At 37.7% G+C, this 18,613-nt stretch overlaps 1 protein-coding gene across 3 annotated transcripts in view; it reads right to left on the bottom strand.

Annotated features, from left to right (window-relative positions):
• The window catches only part of SLC4A10 (solute carrier family 4 member 10), a gene marked incomplete at both ends in the record, with an annotated part of 154,965 nt that overhangs the window by 3,043 nt on the left and 133,309 nt on the right, over positions 1 to 18,613 (bottom strand). For all 3 annotated transcript variants that reach the window (XM_084265222.1, XM_084265223.1, XM_084265221.1), the window contains 10 exons: positions 1,535 to 1,651; positions 3,294 to 3,361; positions 6,993 to 7,115; positions 7,764 to 7,937; positions 10,166 to 10,234; positions 11,461 to 11,712; positions 14,460 to 14,621; positions 15,094 to 15,207; positions 15,437 to 15,598; positions 18,238 to 18,343. In XM_084265222.1, the coding sequence (XP_084121348.1) occupies positions 1,535 to 1,651; positions 3,294 to 3,361; positions 6,993 to 7,115; positions 7,764 to 7,937; positions 10,166 to 10,234; positions 11,461 to 11,712; positions 14,460 to 14,621; positions 15,094 to 15,207; positions 15,437 to 15,598; positions 18,238 to 18,343 (1,347 nt within the window). The remainder of the gene's footprint in view (positions 1 to 1,534; positions 1,652 to 3,293; positions 3,362 to 6,992; positions 7,116 to 7,763; positions 7,938 to 10,165; positions 10,235 to 11,460; positions 11,713 to 14,459; positions 14,622 to 15,093; positions 15,208 to 15,436; positions 15,599 to 18,237; positions 18,344 to 18,613) is intronic.

Below are 18,613 nucleotides of genomic sequence, written 5' to 3'. Positions count from 1 at the left end.
ACCAGCACATGTTTACATAATCTGTCGCACCATCAAAGAAAGCCACATCCACCAGAAAAATCACAGCTACTGCATACTCCGTGGCTGTGAACGTGCCACATCAGTTTCTTTGCTTTCTCCAGGCTTTCAGAGCCTGGCCAGCAGAGGCAGGTGAGGTAAGAACCCTTCCCCCAGGCACCACACTGACTTCACTGCGACAGGGACAGGTTCCTTTTAAGCCCACATTCAGGGTGGAAGGCAGATCAGAACCATCTGATTGCTGCTGGTTTGATTGTCAGTGAAATAGCATTAAAACGATCACATTGGTGGGCTGCTCCATTGGGTGTGTGAAAGGAAGATTCTCTGGTCATCAACTGTTGGTCTTGTTTATGCTGTTTAGGTAAAGGTACAACACTGAAAGGCAGCATGCCATTTTGGGGTGACAAAATTCAAACACACATTCCACTACAACTTCCTTTCTCCTGCTGCACATTTTCATCATAAAACAAGGACTTGGCTGTTTCAGCCACGGAGCTTGTTTTGAAAACTAGATTTAGAAATGGGCAGAATATAATTTTATATTTAAAAGAAGTCAAAGAATTCATTAAAAAGATCTAGGAATAAATTTGATTTAGCACTTAAATACACTAAAGCTACAGTTTCTATTACTAATAAACACAAAAATTCAAATTTTAATAGTAGGGACTTTGATGGAGACATTTTACATTCCTATATGAAATTTCATTTAATTCTGTCTCCCCAAAAATTATACAAAGTCATTTGGGTTCCTAGGTGGCACCACACTGATTTGGAAGATACACTCAAGGAAAAGGTTGAGGGCCAGGGGAGGACCTTTGGAGAATCAGCTTCTAGAGTAATTAGGAAAGGAAGCTTATGACAAAAATGTGATATGAAACAAGCATGAAATAGTTAAATTTGTGGAAACGGAGGAAAATCTCTCTTTCAATCAGGGTGTGCTTGTATTTAACATTTCCTTACTCCCCTAATAACTCTGTAACACAGGTAAAATACTCTTGCTTCATTTTACATTTGTCTGGCCTAAGCTTTGAAAGTATGTAAAGTTTTTGAGTACAGGTGAAGTAGGCAGAAAAATGAAAACATGTGATGCAATCTTAAAGTTATTTTCACTCCAAATATTAGCAGATCGCATTCAGAGTACCGGGCTCTTCATATAGATATTTCCAGGGCAGTGAGACCACTTCTTTTTCAATAGGAGAGAACAAAAGCAAGCAGAACAAACACAACAGCTGTTGTGCAATATCCAGGTGTAGGTTGGTGGTTCATTACACAAGCATCAGGCATGCTCAACTTCATTTTCCACTCTAGCACAACTAAGTAACATGCAAATATTTGTGATTTTTGTTTCAAATTGAATTTGTGTTTTGAGCTCAGAATATTATGACTGGACATAAAAGGAAATCTCAAGAAATAAAACTACAAGATACAGGAAATCTTTCTAATTCCTAGCAAAATATCCTAATACTGGTGTGACACCAATATATAAAGTATAATATGCAGTAAAAAAATTTAAAACCTCTTAGAAGGAAAGCTCGACTCCTTATCTTTTGCATTCTCTGAGGATATCAACAATGTCTTCCACACAGCAGTTTTTGCCATTTCATCAGAAATGTTTATCACAGATGGGTCATCTCTAGGCAAGAACAAACACAAATGCACAATAAAGCACTAAGCAATCAGTCTTTGTAACTTATTAACTCTATAGAACTCGTTGAAAACTATTGATAGCGATAACAATAAATAAGTGCAATGTCAGTTAAGAAATTATGTTGAGCTCCAAAAATCCTGACCAATGACTTCAGTATTCTCTTAAAACATCTTAGTGCTTTTTTAGTATTTCCCCCCTCCAACAGCACCTGTGAAATTACCCATTGCCCAAGATCTCACAGCATGCCAGTGGAACAGCTGGATTAAACAGGAATCCTAAGAGCTCCTAACAGTTCTCAGAGTACTTATTGTCTGAAACTCCACCTGCTTTTAAAACTATTTTTAAAGCAATCAAAAACGTTGACAAAGTCAAAGATTGATTTAATCAAAATGTCCCAATCCAACAAGCTAATCGGTAGCATTAGGCAGCACTTTGTAGCTGTTACACGTTGACCTTCACCTGGACTCCTCCAAATATGTATTTATACACTTAAGAATAATAAAGCCTTAAATGCTTTATTATTGCCTCTGCAATTATAATATAATTATTTATAATGCCTCTGCATTATTCCTGACTTCATGGTTTACGTATGACTTGACATTTAGTAAGCCCTCAGTAAAACTGCTTTCACAGTGTTTTGGGGAACCTCTTCATCAACCAATGTCTTGACAACTCTCTTTAGCTGTAGGACTTTGACCTTTACAGTACAGAGAGTTGGGTATTACACAGGCAACTCTACCTAAGTAAACACACTCTAGATCAATGTAGATCAAAACTCAAGATAAATTGAGCTAATTATTGCTTACATAAAATAGAACAAATAGGTATGGACAAAAGAAGAAAAAAGAAGAAAAAACCCAGACCATCAGAAGTGGAATCAAAAGTAAGAAACAGGTTGGGATTTTTTGGAGACATAGACGGGTGTCTATCTTAGGAGGCATGAAGGTAACTTTGGGTTAAATTATAAGAGGAGCCAGGTCTGAGATAAGTGTTCTGTGAACTCAGTACTAATGCAGAGGATCCTAGCAGCAGTTTCAAATCTTTATTAAAAACTTTTTTTTCTGAAAACCATAAATGAGAGTCCTTACGGACTGCCAATGTATTACTGCTACCTATAACATCAGATTTCATGCTTTATCAGTTGTGTCAACCCTGCATTGTGTCTTATCTACCCAGGACAGTGCTTAATTCAACTCACTGTCTCACAGATACAATCTTAATCAGAATGTCTTAGGATGTAATACTCCAAGTACCTAGTTTTTTCTGCTGAGTGTTCAAAACCCTTCCTGGCTTCCTGCTGGCATCAGGGTGAATGCTTTGACCTGCTCTACATCTTCCTTTCACACCATGCATGTCAGAAGCCATTATGAACAGCTTGATCCCTGCGGTCCTGCCCAAGCGAAAATTTCAGCTCGTGGGTTCATTTCCTAGGGACTGTGTGACCACATGGAATGACCAGAAAAGGGCTGAGCTTGTTTAATGCTGCAGTGTATGGTCTGGTTCATCTATCTGTACTCTGCTACCAGACAAACATCCTTCTGACATTCAGTCAGCATTCAGAATAAAGATTGTGGCATGTTTATTTGTTTAACTGCAACTCACCTAAAAGAGGAAAGGTATATTTTACCTGTAATGTCCTTCTAGTGGTAACTGCACAGTCCCTTCCTCTTCCATTGCTAACATACTTTGCTCTTCCTAGAAAGAAGGAATTTAGACGTTGAGACAGGATATGACGATATGAAAAGTGAAATTTATGTATTTTAATCCTAAATGTATTTGAATAATTTAACCCTAAATTAAGAGTTTAATAGTATCTTACTTTAAGAACTTTCTATAAAAGGGGATAAGTATTTATTTGGCATTCTTCAAGTAAAATACTTTTCAAGTCTTTTAATTTAAATGTTGACATTTAAAACCCTCTACTTTAAAAGATACGTCTGTACTTAATGTTGGTTTTGGATGCCAAATAGAGGAGATACTTATGTAACAATAAAAAAGAAAACTTAGTAACTGAGTTAGCAACTGTATGGTGAAATTTCAAATATGAATAACAGGATATATACATGCAATGTTAACATGCAAAAATCAGGAAGCCAAATTTAAGTCCATACATGCAGTTTTAATACTGATTAAGTTTTACTGCAGTGAAAGCAGTGAAACAAAACATCAGTTTCCACATGAACAGAAAAAAACAGGCTGAGAATTTAGGAAGCGAACTAGGATACATATCTACCAAAAATCTTTTATCAAATATTTTAAAAAATTAGAAAATCTATTGTAGGGGGAAGGGAGAAACCCCCTCAAGCACCATGTCCTGCTTGCAAGAACAATGGAAAACAAGTCTCTGTCTGCCAGACATCATCTTACAGGGATTCTCAAGGCTCACACCCTTGTTGGGCCAGGAGATTAACGTGCCTTCACATAAATGTAACCATCAAGTCCTGCCCTAGTGTCGCACTTTGTGTGTATGAGCTTAACAGACACCTAGAGGCCTCCACGTCTTTCTTCCCGGTATTAGATGGCTTTGTAACAGCTTTCCCTGGTGCCTGTTTGAAAGTGTGTGTTGGCTCTCCCAAAAAGAGCAGCTTAGGATTTTCTGGCAGATCACCCAAAACCCCACATGCATCGCACCCTTCGAGGACCAGGCATTAGCTGCAAAAGCCAGTTTTCCAAAGCAGTAAAACTTAAATTCTCTCTGCACAGAAATTTCTATCTTCTATGTTTTACTATTACAATTATTTTAAAAGTCAAAAACATTTTTCCTCCAAATGGAAGAAGTTCATTCCTATTGCAGAGAAAATTAATTGATTAACATCACAGTGACTTCCAAAGGAGGTCTGTGAGGAGAAGGCATATATAACATCTACTATAAATGTACAAAGCCTTGGAAAGACATGGCCTAAAAATATAAAAACAACTAAAGTGATGAAATTAGGATCCAATCAAATAAGTTTCAGATCTCGTCAACTATATTTCTGAATATTCTTGTGGGTAGAATACTTCTATTTTTAAAAGCCGTGTGATAGCAACTCTCCAATTAATTCCTTAGGCTACATGTCAGAAGTTTTATTACTAGTTAATTTTGTCATTTCCAGGCTTCACAGCTTCATAAGTTTTTGACAGTTGAACAGTTTTAATAATAGCTCCAAATATTTAGAAATGCCAAAATATGTAAAAGTAACCTCTCAAAATAGACAGTGAATGAAATAAAGTAACACCAGTAGATTTTCCCAGTTTCGTTTTCTGATGCCATCCTATCAAGCATGGGAAGGAAAGTGACATATAAGCAAAAGGATAACAAGGATAACCAGACCCACAAGAAGAGAGCTACCTTGGTTACTTTTCATTACTCTGAATTGTGATGACAACAGATACTGTGGTGAAACAACTCTCCAGTCTGCCTCAATTCAAGGGGGAAAACAATGACTCACATATTTTAATTTCAGCCTGGAACTTTTGCAGGCACATACTAAATAGTAAATAATCACTGTGGTGTTTATCACATAGGTAAAACCTTTTCCCCAAAACATGTTCCACAAAATTATGTTGACTATATCAAAGAAAGCAAAGTTATATAGTTCTCCAGGTTACAGATGAGGCATTGAGTTGTCAAAGGTCACAGAAGAATCCTAAAGTCAGAGAAATCTAGTTTTCATAGTTACATGCTCAAATTATTAGCTCAAGTCCTATTTCTGCAAATAGACTTAGCAGTGGGAATCCCTACACACACTGTTTCACTGGTCTCAGATCACATCTCAGGGTGTCCCTAGGGATAAACTGCTGATTTATCCATTCCCCTTGTCTAGTTCTTGCAGTACTCTTGTACCACCAAAAGCTGTCTCTCTCAGCTCCAGGCTTTGGCAGAGGACTTCAGGAGGGCATCTTAGAGGTCATCATTTACTATGAGGCTGGTGAGGCCCTGGCACAGGTTGCCCAGAGAAGCTGTGGCTGACCCCTTCCCGGAAGTGTTCAAGGCCAGGTTGGATGGGGCTTTAGGAGCCTGGTCTAGTGGAGGGTGTCAACCCCATGGCAGGGGGGTCGGAACTAGATGGGTCTTTGAACCAGCTTGTGATTCTTTGATTCTGTGATTTGCATGACTGTCCCCAGAACAGCCCTGCCTAGAAGTGACCACAACCTGACAAGACCAGTTGGCATCATCTGCACCTTCACCTCCCACTGCCACCACAGCCTCACACCATGCTGCTACTCAAAATTGCTGGCACAGGGCACACAACTTCCATTTAAAATAACCTGGCACCAACATATTCTGTCTACTGCTCCTGCAGTTACTGCTTCTGCACTGGTATTTGTCCCTCTCATCTATTGGGCCCAGTACTGGTCTTCCCTAATGCTTGACATTGACCAGGTGTCTGATACCTGCACAGAGGACAAAGACCTCCATCCCTAACACATAAAGTTACTTTCTAGTCCCACAGTCTGAGATGATATTCAAACAAGCAATTCATGAAGCAGCAGCTAGATGGAAAATAACCACCAAACCAATGAAAAACTGGTTTAAAATCTACAGTCAGAAAGATCTGAGTTTCACTGTCAAAACAAGGGAATATTCTGAGTGGAACTGTGTAAGAATCTGTCCTGTTTGAAGCTTTTAAGAAAGCTTCAGAATGATCTGAAATGCATAGTATTTGAAATGAGATGAGAAGTCCAGATTTGAAACAGTCAACTGAGTAGCAGAGTCACACACTGTAAGTACAAGTCTGAGGATTTGGTTAACAGTGGTAAACAGCATCACTGACCTTTTCATTAGGAAGTGGAAGGAAGTTTCTGCAGTAGCAGAAGGAAAATGCTAGCCCAGAGAGTAAAAGGGATACCACACAGGGTTATGCACTGCTGGCACAGAGTGATGGCGTGTGACCTTTGTGTGGCTCAGATGTAGCTGAGATATGCCATGCCCCTTAAATTCTGCAGTGCTTTCCTCAGCATCTCCTCCAGCAAGGACAAGATCAGTCCCAATGCAACATCAAAGTGCCATGGGCATCTGAGGGCTTTCCTGCAGACGGGTTCATCCCTACACATCACTTCTGGGGGTCTCAGGAACAATTCCCAGGAGCACTGTAGATACTATGGTATAGGACAGTATGGCAGCATAAGCATCTGCATCTAACAGACATCTCCACCTAAGCCTGTTAGCTTAGGACTTGTGTAAAATATGACAATATTACACCTTGGATACTGTTAACAAGTCCACCTGTTGCACAGAATATGCTTTATTTACAGAATTTTCTCTAAATGTCTGATGACAGAAGGCTACAGGCACACACACAAAAATCAACTCAAAAAACCAATGCCTGAAACCATAACCTACCTCTTTCTCAGCATCTTCCAGTTTCTTTTTCTTGCTCTCAGGCATCAAATCATCTAACCAACTGAGCTCCCGCTTAGTAAAAAAGAAATCCATGAGTTTTCGGACAAATACCAAAGCTAGGACCTGTAAAGATATTAGTTTAAAGAATCAGAAGTTAAGCAAGTAAAACTGCCAAATATGCTTGTAGAGGAATACTTCCAAAAGTGACCAGAGTTTACAGATAGAATTTTATCCTTTAATTTGGACAGGCCAACAGCTGGTCTTCCTTTATTCAGATGGAAGTATGGCTTGAAGCATTCAACAATCACTGAGGTCAGTGGATATCTTTTATTTTCAATTAGTGAAATAACCAGAGATCATTTAAGCAGTAGAATATATTTTTTCTTTTATTTACAGCAAGACACCGAAGAAAGTTCCTCAGTGCAATAAACAATCTTCCTTAATGACTGAATGTTATTTCTATACAGTGACTAAGCACTACCTCTTAAATAAAAGCAGCAAATAAATTTTAGGTTTTGTTTTGTTTTTTAAAGGAGAGTTTTTCCTCAGAGAATATACAGCAGTACTATCCACACATATAAGCAGAGTGAAGCCTAGACTCAAGCTAGCAGGTTTATGTAGGATTTTTCCTTACTTAAGACAGCATGAATTGTCCTTGAGTAATGAATCAGAGCAATAGTATAATTAACTGTCCATAATTCTTTTTTCTTCAGTAATACTTATCCACAAATGAAAAGGTATTTTTAGAGGTAATAAAAAAATAGTTCATACCATCATAGGAAAGACAATGGCAGCTCTTGAAACCTTTATAATCCACAGAAGCACAAGACAACTCAGCTGAATTACAGTGAAGAGATGGACCTTTCTAAGAGGAACATGCCTCAGATAAATAAAATCGGGCTGATGTTTTGCTGGCATCCAGAACAACTTTATCCTGTCAAAAAGCTGAAAGAAAATTTTTAACTTTGCATCACAATGAGCTGTAGGATCATCTATGCTGACATTCACATACTGCCTAAGGGGTCCTGAATATCCTAAGAATCTGGCTTGGTATTCTAAAGGCAAATACTGTGCAGAAGTTCAGAAGCACAGAAAGGACTACGTCGGTTACAGTCACAAGTCATGAACTGACACTAGTCTAACATACTCATCTCTCTGACTGAACCACCAGAGTAAAAATGAGAATCATAATAAAGTTTAATTATCTGGTTAGCCCTGCTACTTTAGTTCCTTTTGATGTTAAACGCACATTTGTTTCCCCAGGTATTTCTATTGTAGATGTGCAGAGATACTGGATTCCACTGAACTATATTCTGTATAGTCATACTGCAGGAAACATCCTGCTTGTAACAGCATCATATGTTGTACACAAAGAAAATAGTTACATATATGTATAAAAATACATTTATACTGCTAAGATTTCAAGTCAAGAACACTTAAAGTTAGTTAGGCAAAGACAAACTTCAAAGTTGACATGAATCACACCGAGTGGACGCTGGCTGATGCTGATACACACTATCACACTGCCTTGCTAAAACATTCAACAAGGCAGCTCTGCTTCCTTTAGCACACAAAAAGCTGATCATGGAGGGATCTCATCAAGTCTTTCAGCTTTTTTTGGTTTAATTCCCAGACACTCTCTCTCACGCTGTTTTCTTTTCCCTGTTGCACTTTTTCACAAAACTGAGACTAAAACCCAAGGAATGCCAGGAAGGCAACTGCCAGGCCATTAGCAACGGACACAGGAGGCTCCTGTTTTTCAGACCTATTTGGCTCCAAACTGACCTGAGACTTTGTGTCTGCTGCTATGACACAGTGATGATGGTTATGCACTATTTGTCCCTGCATGGATGAGCTGTGCTATATTCACACTGTCTTCAGGAATTTCAAGTTTCAGGAAATTTTAGTGAGCATGTGCAAACTGCATTTTTTTAAAAAGGCTTATGATTTGGCCAGATTTGAACAGATTTCCTTTTCACAGCAACAGCAAAAAGCACATCCTCCCACAAAAACCATCTTATCAAATCTCAATTCCTTGTCCCAGCTTGGGGGAGGGAGGAAGGAAGGGGGATGCTATAACTTTCCCAAGTAAAGATAGCCAGATTTTAACATGCCTTAAAAACACTCCTCAATAGTGTACTTTCTCATACTCTTGTTCTAAGAAACAGCTGAACCATATTAAATTGAAATTATCTAAACCTCAGTAAAAGCCAAACTACACTTCTTAGAATATCAACCCAAATGATAAGAGCTAGGCAAAGTTATAAAAGAAGAGTCTCTGAATAGAAAACACCAGTCAAAAACCAAGAGATGTTGCCATCTTTGCCCATAAATAATAGAGTGGTAAAAATGCAAGACATTTTTAACTTGCAATCAAAAATTTAAATATAAAGTAAAAACCCAGTCATTTTCTTTGCTCTTTGTATTTGACAACCTTTTTCACTGTATAATTTGTGTGCATCAGGTGATTGTTCTTTCTCAGTTGCCTTGGTATATCAACAATTTGAGTGTTTATGTAAGACGGGCTAAAGGATTTGACACCATGCCATTTACAACTGCAGTCATCCAGGAGAAATGGTACACAGGATACCATTACCAACTCTGACCCGAATACTGGAGTGCCTGGCTTCTGCCAGGGTTCCTGCTTAAGGGTACTGCAGGAATGCTGCCCTTCCACTAGACTTGCCCTTCATCCTTGAGTCAAGAAATTAAGCAACATGGGAACTGCAACAGTTCCAATTCCTGGGCTGGGGCATTTATTTGCACAGGAAATATCTTCAAAATCTCACCTATGTTAGTTTTAGCCAAGTTAGCCAAAGCCTCATATAGGCAAAGTTCAAGCAGGCAAGCAAGTGAATGGGGAGGCATGGGAGAGGGAAGAGATCCTGATAGCTGTTGATCAGATTTTAGGCTCAGCCAAAATTCCCTTGATAACAAGGGGGAACAGAACAATCACCACCTAAAATATAAAAAATTGGGGCACATTATCTAAAGGGAATACTCTATTTAAAGAGAATCCATTTTCCTTTTAAGTGAGTCACTTTCAAGAATTTAAGATTGGCAACATTCCTTTAAGATTATATTCAAAAAGATAACAAAATAATATAATAAGAATAGCTACACACTTTACAGAAAGCATCATCAGTAATACACTCTTCATAAATCCATTTTACCTGGATTCCCTTTAGAGATGAAGCACCCATGTAAAGAAATACGCCGTAAAGTACTGGCATAGGAATAAACTGCACAAACAAGCAGAGAAAGGAAAGAGCATATTAAATACCATTCAATTTTAAATGTTTCTAGAAAGACATTCTAAATAGTTGAAATTCAAAGTGCCATATGCCTGCATTAATCAGACAAGTTGTAAATTCAGAGTCACTCAATTACAAATTAATAACGTTTCTCAGAGCTTAAAGTGAAAGAAGAATCTGGCTCGATAACTTCATTTTTCTTTCATGGCCAGTTATTGCAATATACTTCATTTATTGTTAATAAATTAACAGAACTACATGAAAAATTAATGTTTGATTGATAATTATTTACTTAAAAGATGGCTCAGGAGAGCATCTGAATAATAAAGCTATAATCCTCATAAAAATGTTCAAGACAAACACAAAACCCTTCATACCGCTAGAAGAAACGTTCTGTGCTGTACACAGTCAAAAATGGGTAAATTGTTTCTATGGAATGACAGTTTCTTAGAGACTATTTTAAATGTTTGGATTCTCAGTATACAGTGTATGGGTAAAGGACTATTTTCATAGATAAGTGTCTTTTTTAAATACTAAGTACACGTAACACATGTTCAGTGTTTTCAAACTCAAGGGGTTTTGATATACTTAATAAAATACTACTGAGAAGTGCAAGTTCTTACAAAACAAATGCAAAACTCTCACTGATTTCAGAGAGGCTGTGTAATTCTTATAAACAGTAAGTATTTTTATAGATGGTATTATAATTGCATGTAACTAGGCACCAGTTTCAGGATGCTGGTGAGCTGAGTTGAGTTTTCAGGCAGCATGAGAGAATTTTCGTGTTCATTCCCAAGAAATGAACCCTGGAACTTCTCTCACAACTGTCAAAATATTTTTAAGTTATCCAAAAACCACAAAATGTTTTTAAATTTTCTAAATAAATGTACTTAGTGGTATAACTTGTTTCATGATAATTCGTCATGAGGCCAACGTAGAGACAAAGGGTGAACCTTCATATCCTACAGGTCAATGGCAGAATTCCCTTTGACTTCAGTCAGGCCAAATTTTTGTAACAAGGTTTTTATTTTAAATATGTTCCATGTCTCTAGCCCTTGTATTGTGCAAAACTGGAATTCCACTTTAGACTATTATTGTGTAACACTGTGCTAGTTACTAAGATTCCTGCAAAGGGCACTCATTAAGTTATATGGTAACGACAGTGAAATACTCAGTGCAGTATTCCGTGGCTTTTCCTCACTTCCCCAAATTACCTTCAGAATACTTGTCAAAAAGACAGATGAGCCCATAAGGATAAAAATCATGAGCCCCGTGACTCTTTGCTCCCGGATTCCAAGAAACTTCGGCTGCTCCCCTGGAGCAGAGCACTCTGATTCCAGTTTTAAGCTGTTCACATGGGAAATAGAGAGGACGGTGGCTGCAACAAACCATGGCAATCCCATAATAGAGCACACTCCAAGCATGACTGCCACCATGAGTAGGTCGAGATGGTATCCACATCCTTTCTGTTAAAACAGTAATGACAGCAAGAAGACATGAAATGACAACTGAACTAAGGAGAACACGTTTCTCAGCAGGCATTCCTAATGAACAGTCAGCGACAATTAAGAAAACGGTGCCTGGTAGGAAAAAATAGCTTTCTTCTATGTATTATCCAGGTTGGGTCAGTGATGATAGCAAACTGGTTATCTAAGGGGAATTCCTACTAGTTCACAGGAAATTATTCATGTTATTAGACTCTTTACAGCTGTGATTTAAGTGTATGTATTTCAAATTCACTTTACAATGGGCACCAAATATACTTCCTGCTTATGAAAGAGATACTATTAAGACAACATAGAACACATACATCTTCTGCCTTAGCTAAATCTCTTCTGTTTAAGAACATGCAGCTGCACTGCCAACTTTCCACTACACTAATCTTAATAGACGCTTCACCCATCCTTATACAGGATGCAGAAAAACATGTATTTTGATTCTTCCCTACAGAAAAATTCTTAACAACTGCAAAGTCAGTTTATGCTATAAAGTACCAGAATCCCACACTGAACCTTTTGAAGTTTTTATACATGGTAGGCACACGGTAGTTGTGAGTTTTCACTAACATACTTTCATCTTATCTGAGAACAGATAGAGAGAAATTAAGATGAATTAAACTATAATTAAGCTCTACATTAACCTATAAAATAATATTCGTTGTAGGGTACTGTTTTACTTTTTTGCCTATTGAGTACTTTAAAGTAGTATCATAAATATTCACGTGAGAAGTCGGTACAAAACCTTTGGGTTTGGATCATCTCTGTAATAGTCAAATAATCCGTACATTTACCAAAAGGAGGATGCTGCTTTGCTTTTCTACTGGTGGATGAAACTCTTTTGGCCGAATCTTGGATACATTTAAAAGCCTGCAAATACAACATGGACTTGAAAAGGACAAATGTGCTTGGTTGTAGAGATATTTGATACCATAACTGAGAGAGGTATTTCTTTTCAGTTTTACTAAGTATTCATACAGCTGCAAGCAGGAGCTCAGGCCATCTTCCTTTAAAAAGTCAGGTAGTTACTTATCTCCACAACATTTTTCAATATGGCAACAAATCCAGTGTCACGGTCTGATGAAACAGTGATGTTCATGCAAACAATGTGAATATGTTGAACCATAATTTTGCCTGTAAACCCATGCAAATGCTTTTTGACATAAAAAAAGTAACTAAACTAAACTTGGAAGGGTTTGCTACAGAGACTGCCAAAAGCTGAAATGTGCACTATTCAGAATTTGCTATGGGATGTATAAAAAAAGAGGGGAAAACGAGTTGGAAGCAAACAAATCATTTCTTTCTGAAGACAACTTTAACTTCTAAAATGGGAAGCGTCTGGGTTTATGAAAATGTAAGCCACATATTGAAATGAAAATGCCATCTTATTTGCTTACATTATTTAAAAAGGGGAATTCATATAAAGGAAACGAAAAGAATCCGCTCAAGCAACCTTCCCTCACTCCCCAAAAGTGCCTATGAGCCTTATCTCCAAGACACGTCTTGACAAACTCAGAGAAGTGTCAAACACAGATATTAGTTACATACACAATGCACTCAAAGAAAGACTTTAATTCTAAATCCTAACAGAGACACCTTTTTTTACCTTCTGACACATTTATGAGGAATGTATCTGCTAATGCATACAGAATCCGAGAGCATTTCCTCACATTCATACATGATCTGAGGAACCTGACATATGGGAAGAAAAGGAAGCATAGCAACAGGTGATGCTACACCAGACCCCAGCAAAACTAAAACGCAGCAAGACAAGGGGGCAGCCAGGAGGACCATCTGACTCCCAGATGCCAGTGCTGAAAAAACACATTCCAAAGCTTGGCAGCAAATTCCTGCATCTGTCAAGTTAACCACATGCAATGCTATGGATTGACATGAAGAGCCAGGCTGACAAAGAGGGCAAAAAAAGAACATATCAAATGTCACAATCATCCAAGAAGAGGCAGTGCAAAGTGAAGGTTGCAAATGCATTTGCTAAAGCAACTTGGGATTGGATTGCTGCTTATTAAAAGCATGTCAAAAAAAGCCTAAGCTCGCTGCATATACATGTACAGAAACCTGCTGCTAGATTTTGCCCAACAGTTTTTCAGAGGGGTGATGTCCCTTTTTCTCTCTCCATCTGTAGGCAACTAAAGTGTTAGAGAACAGAGCAGGAAGTTGTCCTATGTTGTTTTAAGAACCCATTGTGCCTCTGAAGCTCTGTTTTATTCTTCTCCCTTCTTTAAGATAGGAAGGGCATTAAAAAAAAAAGATGGGTAGAACCCCAGAGAATGATGAAGAGAGGGAAAAAAAAATCTGCTGTTACAAAATAACCTCTGAATAGTTTCTCAAAATCCAATCCATTGTATTAGTACTGTCAATATCTGAAGACACAACTAATATTACAGCACTTAAGGAAATTATTAACATGCAGACTTTTTTTCTTTAGGTGAACAGGTATCATACTTCTAATAAAGCAGAAAGGATAGCACTTCATGATTCAGAATCTCTCTTCCAAATCACATTCATAAAGACTTAGGTAAGGCAGCAAATCATGGACACAGGGCACAGGTACTACACAGATGAAAAGCAAAAATGCGTAACATTTTAAAAGGGTGCTATGTAACACATAATAAATTAGCATACTCAAGTAGATGAAGGTACAAGACATAACCTGAAGCAGCAAACAACAGTGAAAATAGAACTATGTGACTGAATACCTTTAGTTTATGTTCTTTTCTATTGATAATGACAGCTGTGATCTGCTGGTCCATAAAGATAAGGATAGTACAAAGCAGGGCTGGAATTACGGCAGCTATCACTGTCCACCAAGGATTAGGCCCCAAAGGAGTAATAAACCAGCCACGATCATCTCTGGTGGGCTATAAAAACAGTCATGCATGAACAGTCAGAACTCTAAGAACTGTTTACATTTCAACTTCAAAGAATACATACAAAAACATTACTGGGATATGATTTCCTTTAAAATCAACCGATATAAGAGCACAGAAAAATGCTAAACTTCCTATGATACCCAGAAAATAAGTTTTATATAATAAAATAATCTGAGACACACACTTGGTTGCATGTGACACAATGAACCCAAAATTTGGAAGGAACCCATGAACATTACAGTAATCTAAAATTTGGGTAATTTGAGCTAGGATGGTCTTCACACAGGAGTGTGAATGGGCCTGATGGGTGAGGACGGGCCACAAATCAGAGAGGTTACATGGCACTTGATGAACATAAAAGTTTCAAAATACTATTCCAATTATGAAAAAATATAATAAACTCACTACAGCCCATTACTTTGTCAAAATAAAAACGGCAGTGCATTTATCAACAAATTACCTTAAAAGCATTTGGAACTTGAAGTTTCGGTGATGGAATCCCAATGGCATAGTCAATTAAAACCATGGACAAAATAGTGAGAAAGACAGCAAAATCGCTGACAACAGATCGTACCTTTGAGAGAAATTACAAGAGTAACTAAAACATTCATGTGTAATTTAGAATTTATTTTTCTTCACTGTTTCAAGACATTTTGTGTTTACAGCTAAACCCATGCTTACTCTGATCCAGTTTTCTAACAGAAAAGATGCACTGTCCACTTCACCAGCCGTTTGCAATGCAGATTCAATTCATGCTTACACACAACTAATGACAACTTTTGAATCAAAAACATGGCACACACCTTTGTTGGGAAGTACCGGCTAGTTTTGAACTGCTTCAGTGTGGATGACAGCGTTACTGTAGAAAAGAATAAGATGACAGACCAGAAGAGGACATCTGGAACATAAGGGCCATGATGACCACAGGCTCGTCCAACAAACTCTCCATGAAACTTTTTACATTCCTACCAGGGAGAGCAAATTAGTATTGCTGTGAAAAATATCCATGCTTGCACTGATTTCTTTTCTTTCCAATTACTTTCTAAATTGGAAGCAGATTGTGTTACTAGAAATATTAAAATAATTTTTAGGTATTTATTGGTTTAAAAACTTAAACTCTTAACATTTGTATCTAGTCTGCATAGAAGACTTTCCCCAAGAGAGTCTCTTTTTTAACCAGAATTAAATGAAGTCACTAAAAAATACCATAAAGTCATTAATGTAAAACTAGATTTAGTTCAAACTGAACCTTTATTTATTTTCTGTTTACAAACACGGATCTGCACTTCCTCATTCCTTCCAAGAGAGAAAGTGCAGTTCAAAATCTACCAAGTGAAAGGTTGCTCCTGGTGCATACTCAAGAACTGATTTTGTATTTCGACTTCCCAGACCAACTCAAGAGAAAGCTACTTGGAATGTTCAGCACGAGACCAATGCATTTAATACCACATGGGGGCAGCACATTCCACAATCTGATAAAATGCAGTAAAACCCAAAATCTGTAACACTGAATTCTATTCAATATATTACACAATCAAATATTCTGATGCAGTAGAAAATATATCTAGCAATTCTCCAGTACCATCCTTAGTTAAAAATCACACTTTTTACAAGGTAATAAGCAAAGAAACAGAGTAGCTCTAAAAATGAGCTACTACCTCTGGACTCTGCAATCTTTTCCTTCTCCTTCCTAAATCCCTCCCCACATTTAAAGCAAAAAAGAAAGGCAGCACACAGAATCAGAGATTCCAGGCCGCAGTATCCTGCCAGGTCAGGATTTTTTAGTATCAAATGAACTGGTTCCCTGGCTCATATCAGGCTCATGCCACAAGACTATGGGGCCTGATGCATTATGAAAAACTTTGGCTTTGAACAAAGACTCACTTGAAAAAAACTACAGTTGCTATTTGATGACTGTGAGAAAAAGGAGCACAAAACTTTTTATAGATGTAGCAGTAAATCTGAGGCAAATATAATGCACTCCTGACTTCAGAATTAAAGGGTCTGGGCGGGGAAAAAAATTTTCAGGAAATCCAGAAGAAATTCTCAAGATTCTGGGACATCAAACAGAAAACTTGGCCTGGCCTGAGCTGGACCTTGATGTTGGAATGGCACAGGGGTGAATGTCTTCATATATCCTACTGAAAATTACTTTTTCACCACCAGAATAAACACTTTACTCATGCTAGTTTTGTCATAGATAGCAAGAAAAAAAAAAAAACAAAAACAAAAACAAAAAGTTGGTCGTATTGTTGTTTTTAAGAGAAAGAGCCAATCTAGATCTTCAGAAACTTGAGACTCTTACACAAGGCACAACAGGAAGGAAGAAGCCGCCAAAGAAATACTGGGATGAGACCAGTCAAATATTTATAGGCAACTAGGTCTCATCTGCTGCAATTCTCTAAATAGGAGAATTGACATTTCCTGATGATATTTGCAAGAAATAAATACATGAAAGAATGAAAAACTTCAGCTATTTCTTTGACAACTCCAGAGACTCATGGGAAAAGTCGGTCAGTTATATTGCTACCCATGTAAACTCAAATTTCGGTAACAAGCTTTTACAGAAGTTTTAAAGGGTTTTATATAATGCAGCAGGTTTTTTACATTTATAGTTAAAACAAAATCTGTTATTTTAAATCTCCTCAGCTGCAAATGTACTCTGAAAAACACTGTCAGAGATCTGAGAAAGTGAGAGGAGGAGTCTGCCCCTGCACAGATGCTCTTAGAGTGTGCTGCAATTTTGAGAATATTCATTCTGGATTGCTGGAATCCCTCAGGCCAGCAGTTCTCAACTTTCTCTCTGCTGTTGCCACACCAACAGAGTTGAGGAGCAGGCCTTCCTATCAAGAGAGAGCAGCCATGGAAGGAAGCTCTTGCTTAAGTCATGATAGGAAGACACCAGTTCTGCATTCCTGCCTATGAAAGAAAAAACAGTCCCCTGGATTGGCTTTTAAGCGTTTCATTTGGTTATACCTACAATGGAGTTTGGGGTCTTATGCACTGTGTGATGAAATGATACATTTGTGAGAAAAAGTGGTGGCTTGATCTCAAACTATCTGTAGCTTGTTCTCCCAGCCCCCCCCCGAAAGAAAAAAAAAAATTACACAAGACATACATAACACTGAAGGCCGACGTAAGGCAGAAATTTGGTCACTGAACAGAAAGCATTAAAAAATTTCTCCCCTTCCTCTCTTTTATAGTCCAAACATCTGTAAGAATGTTTTAGGGGAAATAAATACTTCTAGAGTCTTTCTACACAAAGGAACTTTGGTTTTGCCATCTGGCAGAATTAAGGACAAATTGGTTGTCATTTGACATGTTTAGACTTAATCTCAGTCAAGCTCTTGTGCTAGTGTGTCAAGTTTCCCAAGGAAGGCACAAAATGTACACACTTACTTCAATGTGTACTATAAAGGCTGCAGAATGCTTACAAAAGGAGAGAATGCTACAAGTCTATACTAACTTTTGTTAAGTATATTTTATGCTTTATTTGAACAAATATTATGAGAAATGGCGTTTTTTCAGTATATTTGCTGCAGTACAAGAGAGAAAATTCTTTATGCTTATGCCTTTATTTATTAAGTTCCAATATTTCACTTACGGACACAGTTAGGTTCCCCCATGGCACATCAGATGCTGATATATTGTAGTCCTGCCAGTATCGTAAGGTTTTATTGCTAGGATGTTCTGGTTCCACACAATTGCATCTGAAAAGACAAAATTGTATTTTTTCCTTAATAATTAAAGATGTTTCAGATATTAATCCAAATTATCAGCTTTATGACATAGTGAAATTGTGCTCTACTTTGCCAGGTAATTTCAGTTCAAATGAATCCAGTAGAGACATGCTTTGAAGCAGTTTGTAGTTCAGTAGCTAGTGCTATATACTGGACTATATTTGCCGTGAGGTGCATATGCATATATAGTACATAATGTGACATATTTAAACTACTGTCCAGACCAAGTTTTTCCATCTA

Source organism: Gallinula chloropus (genome assembly GCF_964237585.1).
Source record: "Gallinula chloropus genome assembly, chromosome: 5".
Classification (NCBI taxonomy): domain Eukaryota; kingdom Metazoa; phylum Chordata; class Aves; order Gruiformes; family Rallidae; genus Gallinula; species Gallinula chloropus.
Note: the sequence above shows the minus strand (reverse complement) of the source record. Positions and strands in the feature narration are given on the sequence as shown.